Raw genomic sequence first — 11408 nt, 5'->3', positions numbered from 1 at the left:
CCTATGCTGTAACTCAGTATTTGTACAATACCTGCACTTGCTCTTTGAGGCAAAACTTTATCGCAAGACATCGATCTTCTTCCTCCAGAACAGTGAAATTTAAAGCACAAGCAGACCTTTTGCTATTTGGGCAGAGAAAATACATACAGTGTAAGATATGGCAAATGTGAATACCCCCAGTGCATATACAGTGTACAGTGAGATCCATATTATTTGTGTCTATGTGTGTGTATATATATATATACATATATATATATAGTATTGTATAATGTAATCATAGTGTGTGTATATACTCTACATGTCCACATGCCACGTCCAGTATATAGCTCCTTGTGCTGTACATAAAATGTGTATATACAATGAATATGTAGAATATGCAGATATATTCTATATATTAAAGCTTGTGTGTATGTATGAATTCTGTAACCAGAGATGGATACAGAATTGGAATCTTTACAGAAATTTAGATTAGCTCATGGCTCTGAGAATTTCAAAGTCCTGGTTAAAGAAAAGAGGAGAAATGACTTCTAATCAATTTGTATCAAGATTTCTTTCATTGACATGAAAAACTGTGTTCATTAGCTGTGCCAGGTGTAAGAGAACCCTGGCAGAAAGTAGTAATCATCTGCGCTGGATGTAATTTCACATTCTTCGGAGTTTTTAAAGTATCTGTTTGGAATGTAGGCTCAACTGCTGATCTTGCATGTCATCTTTCTTCTCTGGGCTGAGGCAATGAGTTTTTCTCCTATGTTTGCTTGTAGTTTCACTTCCCTCTTTCCTTTTTTTGCCTTTATAAAAAATGATTTGTAAGGAGCTCTTCTCATACACACACTCCAAACAGTCACAGGCAAAGGTGGAAAGCGTGTTTTTCTTGCTTCATTCCAGTTAGATTGGTTGTGCATAATTGTCATTTGGATTTCAGTTCTGGTTTTCCTCCATTTCCACCTGAGCTTTTACTTCAGGAGGAATGACTCTCCATTGCATATTTGGCTTAGACAGAAGAGTGGGGGTGATTCTGCTTTCTACTTAGATAAATTATTAGACTCTGTGGTACCTTGAGCAATCACTAAGAGTTTAGGAGGGTTTTATGGTGGCATATGGTTTTATGTATGTTTTATACAGAATATACACTACTGGAATGACTCATGGAAAGCCCTGGATTGCACAGAGCACTGAGGCACAACAGTTAAACAGGACAGACAGACAATTACTCATGTTGAACCTGCACGTGCAGACAGTGCACGTAGGACACAGGTACTGAATTACTGCATTACCCTTCACAGAACTGTGTTCACATTTGCCTTGAGTGGTTTCCCTCAGTTACCTTCAAACTGTGTCGCTGTAAAACCTCCCAGTCACCTTGCAATAAAACCAGATGCTCATAAAAATCATACTTCCACAATAATGCTGTATGAAATATTTTTATATAGGCCAATTTTTCCTTATGGAACCTCTGCCCTGTGAGGGTCATCAGTCCTTCCTATATCTTATTCCATGTACTGTGCTCTCGAAGTGTAAGAAATTCCAAGCTGTGTCTGTGTAAGCCGTTTTTTTTTTTTTTAATTCCCATCTGTGAAATCCGTTAGCAGTATTGTAGAGATTATTTTGTCATCTTATGCTCAAAGATAATGCACTTTTCTTGGATTCTTCTTATAATCCTTCTGGGGTTACTATTTCTTCTTCAGTGTTTCTCCATTGAGAAGAACATTTGTTCTGTAGAGCCGTGGCCCAAGGAGTTTTGGTCCAAGTAGAATTGTTGCTTTCCCTTGTGTAAGAGTTTGATTTCTCCTTTCTTCTGCATTTTATTCCTCCCTCTCAGGAGTTTCATTTCTGTTTAATCCTCATTTAGAGCTGGAACTCTTTTGAAGGGAATTGATCTCTGCTATTAATGATCTAATTCAATTATCTTCCTTACTAGTGGAACAGCCAAGTTTTTTGTTATATATTTGGTTATATATTTCATCTATGTAGACTTCACAACAACCATCTTTTCCTAGAAAGGAATTTTGCTTGCAGTATGATGGAATCATAGAAGATTTTATTTTTAGAGTAAATATGTTAACTATAATTCATTGACACACCTGTTTGATCAGTTGATATACTGCTCTTTTTACTTGAAAGTTTTATAAATAAAGGCTAATTTGTTATAAAATGGAATTTTCATTTTTCCAACTTCTGCCTCTCCCTTTAAGTTTCAAAGGAAAACTCCTAGTGACTGTGGTTCCTTCTGCTGGTGCAAGTATGGAGTGCTCTTCTGGTGTCCCTTTTAATATACCATTATTCAGTCTGATTTGAAAAAGGTGGAAACACAAAGCAGAAACTGCAATGGTGACCTAAATCTGACTAATATCTCCAAATATGTACATTATTGTGGTTATATTTATCTTTCAAATGTTATAACAAATTGTGAGGTATTTTAATTTTAACCCATCTCATGTGTTTATTGTTTAATATAAGAGAAATGTTACTGTTTAATATAATAAATGAAAAGTTACTTTTTGGAGCTCTGAGATTTCAGCACTCTTTCTTTACTTTTTTTTTTGTCCACAATTTCCCAAATTTTTATGTTAAATTTGTGAATCTTGCTTTGACCAACCACTCTATTCTCTGCACTGAAATCTTTTCCTTGTTGGCTGGTTTCCTTGTTGCCCTCTGCACTGTTTTTCCTCCTGTCCTTCCCTTTCTTCCTTGTCCCAGCCACACTTGGGCTGAGCAGACCAGTCCCAAATCCAACACCACACCCTTTCCAAGCAATTTGTGTGCAGCAATGCTGGATGTCCTGGCAATTTACACCAGGAGTGGTTGGGGAGATCACCAGAGACAACCTTTGGCTGGCTGGAAAAACACACCTTACTAGTGGGCTGTTCCATTTACTCACTTTGACTCATTCTTCTCCCAGCTGTTCACTGGCTGTTCCTGCTCACCTGGACAAAGTGAGCAGCTGGTTGCCAAGGCAGGTTTCTCTCCAATATTTTTAGTACGTTGACATTTTGGAGCAGGATTTGACTGCAGCATGTCACAGATGGGCACAACTCCCTGCCCAATTCCTCTCATCGTGTCGTGCTTCTCATCTCTTACAGAAGCACGGCTCAGTGCTCCGTGTGTTGCTCCCACTCACATTTTTGGGGTCTGACACACACAGCATTCTCATCCCCACGCTTTCCCAAATGCTTTCCTAATCCACGTTGTCCGGGCTTAATCTCAAAGGACTCCCCTGTACCCAGCATGAGCTGAGAGCCCCTTCACTGGGAAGGGAAGAAAAGCAACACCATCCTGTTCAGGATGTGGAAATTTGACCCTAAAGGCTGCCCAAGTCTGAGCCCAACTCTTAACCTCTAACACAACCGTAGCACTTATTGACTGTACTTAAATACGTCCCAAGCCCAGCTCTCCTCTTGGAATTCTGAGCTCCCGGAGTTGTCAGTGCCGCCCCTGTGCTGGAAGTGCCATCAGGTTTATCTCTGCAATTGCTGATCTCCCATCTGCTGGACGTGACTATCAGTGTAGTCACTCTTGAGTACCTTTTCCCTCCTGTCTGGTTGGCATTTTTTTTAATGTAACGACCACAATTAAAGCTTTTTATTGGTGCTGATGCAGCGTATCATAAAATTGCTGTAGCCTTCCTTATTGATGAAATATCACAGGACTCTGCCAGAGGCAAACATAATATATTTCTGCTTTAAAGGTCCTTGATCACAGTTTTCAGAATGACAAAGCCCTGTGCTCTCTGCCTATCCCTTGCGTCCACAGAGAGGACATCCAGGCATTCTGTATCCCTTATTTTGCAGTATAATATGAAATCATTAAGATAAAAAAAACCCACTTAAGGCTGTCATTACACACAGGCTGTAAAAAAGTGGATGTTGGGATCTGAGGATATTTTTGTGTGTGTTTTGTTTTGTGTTCAAGCCTCAGGCTCAGTAGCTAGTCACCTAATAAATGACACAGGAGATCATATCCAATATGATATTCCAGATATTTCCTGATGACGTAATAAGTCAGAACTACAGGTATGCTCTGAGCTGTAAGAAGTGCAAGAAACCAAAGTAAAAGTGAGTTGAAGTGATACCCCATTTAGTTATAAACCTGTACCAGGTAAGTTCACCTGCAGTTTCTGTGTTGCTGAATTTATGCTCACAACAACAGGCAGAAAACTTCTGATTTGCTAAAAGGACTTACAGTGGGAGCAGGTAAATAAGCAGGTAACTAATGCTAACAGTGGTTACAGAGTAAATGAAAACTTGGTTGCTTCTGCTCTCCTTGTGCTTAGAAAGGAGGTTTTGGTAAAGTTAACCCCTCTTCATTCTATAAAGCAGTCCTTATCATTCCTCTTTAGTGTCTGCACTAAATATTATAAGATCAAATAATGGTGGCTGAAAAATCAGACCTCAAAAGAGTAAATCAAATATATTTTCTACCAAACAAGTTCAGGATAAATCCCTGCATCCTTTGCATGCTGCAAGTGGAAGGTGCTGGTTTGTGGCAGGGGCTGTTCCCAATCCCAGCTGAAGTGATGGGCAATGGGTTGTTTAGGATCAAATCATACAGAGCTTTAAGGAGTCTCTGGGAATCAATATGTTGAACTAGTTACCTCCAGCGCCTATGAATTGGGCATGGCTATGTGCTTCAGGTTACCAGTGTTTGGCTTGTAAACCAATTACTTCTCCAAATCAGTGGGAAGCACATTTCTGCCACAGCCTGGGCCACGGCAGAGGAGCTGCTGCAGTGCCAGAGTTCGGAGCTCTGACTGCTTCACTCACAGCACACAAGACATGTCTTGGGCAGGTGGCATTTGGGACAGACCCAGCTGCTTCAAGGACACCCAGGAATTTTCAGGTTTGGAGATGCCACCAAGTAGGTTTTGGATGCTAGCAATGGGGATGGATTTCTCCCTGTTAAATTACATGGGGTTTGGGTTGAATTTTTTGCTAGCTACCATAGTGATGGCTACATGACTTTGTTGTAGTTGTTCTATCTAAATATAGCAGAAGAAATTGCTAGAGCTTGGGGTTCTGGCTTCGAAAATTCAATTTAAGCGAAGCCTAACAGCTACTCTGTGTTAGAGGCGCACAAAATAGCTTGAGAAACCACAGAGCTTCTACCACAGAAAACCACAGAACCATACAATCCTATAATTTGAAAAGTGGACAAACTTATTTTGGCGTTCTTGTGGATGGAAGACCAAAGTTTAGAGCCAGTCAATGTTTTCAGGCAGTTTGTAAATGGCTGTGAGTAACCAAGGGCTCGCACAGGTTGAAATGCCCCATCCTGCACGAGGTGAGCCATGGCCAGTACTAAAGCTTCAACTCTCCCAGATGTGATCAGCTGCTAAACTGAATCTAAAATAAACTTCCAGAAAAGCCACTGGGTTTCTAGTCCAGTTTTCCACTTCAGGGTTGAAAAAAAGAGAGTTGAAAGTGCCCTGCCTGCTGGCTTGCCAGGTGCTGGTTGTGCAAAGGGTGCTGGTGCAGTGCTGGTTGTGTGCAGGGTGCTGGTGGGGTGCTGGGCTGTTTCACAGGGCACTGCTGTGGTGCTACCATGGTGCTGGTTGTGTGCAGGGTGGTGTTGGTTGTGCACAGGGTGCTGGTGTGGTGCTGGAATGGTGTTGGGATGGTGCTGGGTGAGCACAGGGCACTGGGGCACCTTCGAGAGCCAAAAGGCGACCGAGCCAAACGGCCCTGTGGCGGCTGGCCCTGGTTCTGCTCTGGGCCATCTCAGGATTACGGTGTGTTCTGACAGCGAGGTCCCATCTCGGGGGAGTTTAACTGACTCTTCTCAAGTCAGTGGGTGAGGAAAAACCATTTTCAGCAGAGTGAAACACAATGCTCTGAAACTCCATGTGGAATGAACAGACTTAGAGCAGTGACTGCTCTGGATGGTACCTGAGTTTGGCAATATTTACTAAAAATTTCACTAGGATCGTTGTGCAGGATTTGCCTGTTTCTGCACTTAACCTGCTCTATCTTGTCTCACAATCTATCTTACAACAATAGTGAACCCATGGCTGTGGTATCTTACATTAATATGTGTGAAAATCTTGTTTTCAACGGACTCTACATTTCCTCCCCTCAGGTTTAACTACAACTTCTGTAGTTTTTTCCTTTCCCTGGTATGTCAAAATCAAATCTGGGATAGCTGCAGGTTGTGGTCGCTGGATGCTTCCTGGGAGGCAGATGGTTAATTAGAACAAAATTACTTAAGAGATAACCTGATGGTCAGTTAGTAGAAGATGTGGAGCATTAGTGGTTTCCTGCTAACTAGGGGAGGCTTGGTAGATTACTGGAATTACAGCGACACATCTTTGGATGTACTCATTTAAAACAATTAAAGAGAGAGAAAAAAAAAGAGAGTTGACAATTACTCATAATGGAATGTGAGAAGAATAAGATCAGCATCTCTTTTTTTTCTGCTACAAGATGATCTCAAGATTCAAGAACATGCAGTTTCCTGTAAAGACCACGTAGCAATTATCACAGATGCCCTCCCTTAAACAATGACAAGAAAGTTTCTTGTGAACTTTTATTAGTGCTTTGTCCCCCATCCCATTCAGAGGCCTGTCTTTATATATTTTTATATAAGGTCTTTTACATTTATGCATGGGGATTCCTCTGCTCTCTTTTCAGTTGAGTCACAAATCTAAAAGCTCAGACACCAACACCTGATCCTCTTTCCTTGTCTCCACTGCCCATTAGGCTCTGAAAGCTATTTGGTACCACGCTATCAGGCAGATACCAACTGTCTTGTCTGAAGACTTTCTAGTGAGCAGCAGCAGAGGCAGCAGAGGTGATAACCCTCACAGCCAGACTCTTACCTGGAGCAAAGGCAGGTTTGAATGCTCTCATGCTGAGGCGCTGGAGGAGAAGCTGGAGGAGTAGGAGGAGGAGGAGGAGGAGGACGAGGAGGATGAGGAGGAGGAGAAGCACCCAGTGTGGTGGTGGGTGCTGCAGAGTAGCCACATGAGGGTTTTTTAGGGGTTAGTGACTGTGTTGACATTTATTTCTGCACAAAGGCCCTGAGCAGCACACAATACCTTCGTACCATTCACTGGCTGCAGCTGACTTGGAATCACAGAATCGCAGAATGGTTTTGGTTGGAAGGGAGCTTAAAGTCCATCCTGTTCAATTCAAGCCCTTGCCATGGCCAGGGACACCTTCCACTAGATCAGGTTGCTCCAAGCCCCGTTCAAGCTGACCTTGAATATTTCCAGGGATGAAGCAACCACAATTTCTCTGGGAATTCTGTTCCAGTCCCTCACCACCCTCACAGGGAAGAATTTCTTCCCAACATCCCATCTAACCCTGCCCTCTGGTAGTGTGAAAACATTCCCTCTTGTCCTGTTGCTCCAGCCCTTGTAGAGTCCCTCTCCCGCTCTCTTGGAGCCCCTTTAGGCACTGGAAGGGACTCTGAGGTCTCCTTGGAGCCCTCTTCTCCAGGCTGAGGATTTGGAAGGAAAGAAAACTGGTCAGACCTATACCCAGCCTCTACTAGAGGTCAGGAGAGGACTGGGGACAAGTCGAGCCAGATAAGTGCATTGTGATGTTGTGATGCTTCCAAGATCTTCCCCACCACTGGAGAGCTCTTGGGCCCTTCCCAACGCAGATATGGGGCTGAGCACTGAGATGTCACACCTCTTTGTCTTTTAAATTGCATTACAAAAAGCAATTGTTTAAGCTTGCACTGTATTACTGAAACCTGGGTTATAACAAAAACTGGGAACACTGAAAACTGGGAATGACTAAAACCATTTCCAGTTCTTCAGAAAGAGCAAGGGAAAGCCAGGTGAGTGTGAAGAGATGAGAGTAAGAATTTTAAAAGTTGTTTTCTTAAAGTTATAAACACCAAAGGACATGCTGAAATATGAAAATATTTGGCTATGGGGAAAGAGAAGGAAATACCTAGAACTGTTGCAACAATGAATGTGCCAAGTTTAGAACATCTTTAAGTCATCCTCACTTTCTGGAATTAGATTGTGCAATTTATTTTTTTTCTAGCAAATAAATGGGTTTTGTTTTTGATGAAGAAACGTTAAAGCTCCCCTATATTTCACTTTGAAAGAGCTATAAAAGTGAAATGTGGAACTCATTCTTCCATGCCAATGATTAGAAGCCCAAAATACATCTGTTCCACATGAACAACTTCAGCCTTTGCTTTCACAGAAGAACAGCTATATTTGTAGTTGCTCTAAATGCATTCCTGTTGATTTCATTCTTGTGTATTCTAACATGTAAAGTCAGAAAGAAGGTCACTATCTTGACTAAAACCAAGTTCCAAGTATCCAGATGTTAAGGAAAAAAAATGCTGCAATATTAAGCTGAATCTGCAGATTTGATTAGCAGTGATGTACAGGTATCCAGACTCACCACAAGATCAGAGTTGTAAAGACAGAGGATGCCCATCAGACTGTCAGAACAACTGCTTGGATTTACTGCTTGGAATTCTGAGCTCATTTACAGCTGAGAATTTTTTGGGGGCTCAATTTGACTTTTGCAGCTCTCTTTACCCCTATAGCTGTTGCAGTATCCAGTTTATTTACAATTAGTTTTCAGAGTCTCAATTCCTGGCTGATTTTCCCCCCAGAAAGTTACTAACTTTCTTAACTCCTGAAATCTAGGTGACACTGCAAATTATTAGGTGAATTTAAGTTCTGGGGAATGAATTATGGAAGGTATTTTAACCTGTATTGTGAATTCATGCTTGAATTCCACTACTGTTCTATTGGAATTCTGCACTGAGCTCTTGAGAACACTGATAATTTATGTACAAGAATGCCTTAAAATAAGCCTCCATAATTACAAAAATGCAGTGTTTAAATTTATAGTAAAAACCCACACACTGCTGGCAAAACTATAACTGCATCTGGAAAACATTAAGAATGCTATTAAAATAGTCTAGCATAAACTAGAAATGAGACTGAAATTACAGTGTTGCTTACTTAACCATTTTAAGGAAGTATATTTTGAATATGATCTACTTTCCTATTTGATTTTTTGATAAAGCACTGTACTGTGTCTTATTTACCACTGAGAATAACTTACTTACTCTGTTATCTGTTTCAGAAAAATCCATGGCTCAGATTTAAGTGTCTTCCTACAGTTGTTGATAATTTAAAACACAACCAGGTGGTTGCTGGTCCAGCCATCAGGGAAAAAGTAACAGGGAGATCTCAGAGGAGAATGAAAATCATAGCAATTAAAAACTTATTTTATTAAAAAGATGAAATGTTTTCAAACATTGAAAAATTATGTTTTTATAAAAACAGAAATAGGCAAAATACCCATTTGTCTTCTATTTACATATACAATATTTCTCATTGTATAAAATTATTTACAATATATAAAAAAATTACAGTAAATAGGTTATTTTCTTACAAGACATCAAGCCCTGTACTTCTAGTGTAGATCATGGCAAACAAGAATATTATTGCACCTGTGAACCAAACAGTCTAACAAGAGGAGTGTTCTCTTAGCCATGCCTTCAACTGAGATCTAAACTAACATTGTTAGCTACAGTAACATTCATTTTTTTATGCCTTCTAGGGTCAACTTCAGGCAGTTTCCATACAAACATTGTCTTGTAAAGCTTAGGAATGGGCAGTTAAAATCGGGGGGAAAAACCATATTTACAGCTTCTTCTATACAATCTGTATGGAGTCTTACGGAGTTTACCCTTCACAGAAGCTTCATAAATAACCCCTGTTCTCCTGACCGGGACGGGCAGGTCACTGATTCAGTCACGGCAGATTCTCTGCAGGAGATGCCTGGCTAAGGCTCCTTGTGTCAGATCCTCAGTGTCCGTCCTGGAGCGTCGGTCGGTGCCTCCCTATGTAGTACCAGCTACAGGTTTTTAACGCTTCTGCACCTGAGCAGTTAAATAAGGTCCACTGTTGGCAGGGCAGAGTCCCTGGGGCTACATGTGCCGCTTCATGTGCAAGGCCAGGTGGTCCGACCTGGAGAACGCCCTGTCGCAGAGGTGGCACTGGAAGGGCCGGTGGCCCGTGTGCTTGCGATAGTGACGGGTCAGCTCATCAGAGCGCGCGAACTTCCAGCCACAGCCTTCCCAGTTGCAGTGGTAGGGCTTTTCACCTGTTTGGGGAAATCGGAGAGCATGACTCAGCATGGCACCATATACCAGGCAACCTGCTGAGGTTTATCGTAGCTATCCCTTTATTTGCTACCAAGCCCTTTCACAGCAGGATCCAAGTGCTTTTAAGCTAAACTACAAGAAATTCCTTTACTCACCCATACCTGCAGTGAAAATCTTTGGAGAAAGGGCTTTAGAAGCCCTTAGAAAAACTTTGACTACATAGGTGAACACTTAGGTCACAGACCTGACCACCTGCCATAGCTCAGCTGTGAATTTAACAGACTACAGGGTAAAAGCCCAGGCTGCAAACTGTTTTACACAGGGCTATCCCCTATCCCAACCGGCACACAGCACATCTCCGTATGAAGGCCATCAGCAACATTTACCTGTGTGTGTCCTGAGGTGGGCCTTCAGGTGTGAGCTCTTGGTGTAGGTCTTCCCACAGCCGGCATAGGTGCACGTGTGAGTGGCCGTCCTCTTCCTTGGCCAGGACCGGCGTCCTCGCTTTGGTTTGGAGTCCAGCAGCTCCAGAGGGGAGGAAGGAGGGGTGAGCATGCCCCTAGGAGCCGAGGGCTGTAAGGGCAGGCTGTCCTCGAAAAGGCCAAACTGGGAGGTGTTCTGGTACTGGAGGTGGGTCTGCGGGTGGTGGAAGCCGGAGGCCGGGTGGTAACTTTGCTGGAATGACACGGACGAGGGACACATCATCTGTGTGTGGCAGTCGTTCACCATGAGATCGTCGGGGCTAAGCGGGGGCGTCTCTGCCCCAGGGATCTGGGGGGAACTGGCCACCCGGGGCTGCTCGTAGGCCATCATGCAGGTCGCGTTCCCCTCCTGCTTGATCTTTGGGCAAGCCTGGGGCACCAGACCCAGGACCGGTCCATAATTGTCCATGTCGGGTTCGGGCTTAATGTTCTCAACGAACTGCGGGCTCCCGAAGGTGGGTGTCACAAAGAACCGCCCGTGGACGCTGCCAGAAGGGCAGTAGTTGGAGTCCATATCGGAACGCATCATCTCCGGCACGATGCCGGCGTTGTAGGGCGGGGGGCTGCCCTGCTCCAGGGCACTGTAGCATCCCGGGGACGGGTTTGTCTGGTAAAAGCCACCGCTTTCGCCTTGGGCAGGGGGATAGTCCCCGCCGGCAGTGCCCTGGCCGTAGCCATCGCTGCCCATGGAAAGGATAAAATCCAGCACGTTGTTGAGATCCTCGTCCTCTTTGCGTGGGGAGAGGCCGCCCCAGGTGCCGGCGGGGGTCTTGGCCTCCTGCTCGCACTTCCACCTCTGGGGAGAGAGAAAAGGGAGAGGGTTAGAGGTGCCGTCGCCTCGGG

The 11408-nt window shown here is 43.3% G+C and overlaps 2 protein-coding genes across 2 annotated transcripts in view; one reads left to right on the top strand and one right to left on the bottom strand.

The window, feature by feature from the left end:
- Positions 1 to 2503, top strand: part of EPS15L1 (epidermal growth factor receptor pathway substrate 15 like 1) — a 51073-nt gene extending 48570 nt beyond the window's left edge. The window contains exon 26 of the mRNA XM_008639991.2: positions 1 to 2503. This exon is cut by the window's left edge and continues 2863 nt beyond it. The gene's annotated coding sequence lies outside the window, so the exon portion shown is untranslated.
- A 6677-nt stretch (positions 2504 to 9180) lies between these two features.
- The window catches only part of KLF2 (Kruppel like factor 2), a 4266-nt gene continuing 2038 nt past the window's right edge, over positions 9181 to 11408 (bottom strand). The window contains exons 3-4 of the mRNA XM_008639990.1: positions 10470 to 11361; positions 9181 to 10082 (exon numbers count right to left, since the gene is read on the bottom strand). Of these exons, the coding sequence (XP_008638212.1) occupies positions 9907 to 10082; positions 10470 to 11361 (1068 nt within the window). The 3' untranslated portion in view covers positions 9181 to 9906. The remainder of the gene's footprint in view (positions 10083 to 10469; positions 11362 to 11408) is intronic.

The sequence above is a fragment of the Corvus brachyrhynchos genome, unplaced genomic scaffold (genome assembly GCF_000691975.1).
Source record: "Corvus brachyrhynchos isolate BGI_N302 unplaced genomic scaffold, ASM69197v1 scaffold158, whole genome shotgun sequence".
In the NCBI taxonomy this organism is placed as follows: Eukaryota; Metazoa; Chordata; class Aves; order Passeriformes; family Corvidae; genus Corvus; species Corvus brachyrhynchos.
The sequence above is the reverse complement of the archived record's forward strand: the minus strand, read 5'-3'. Positions and strand labels throughout refer to the sequence as shown.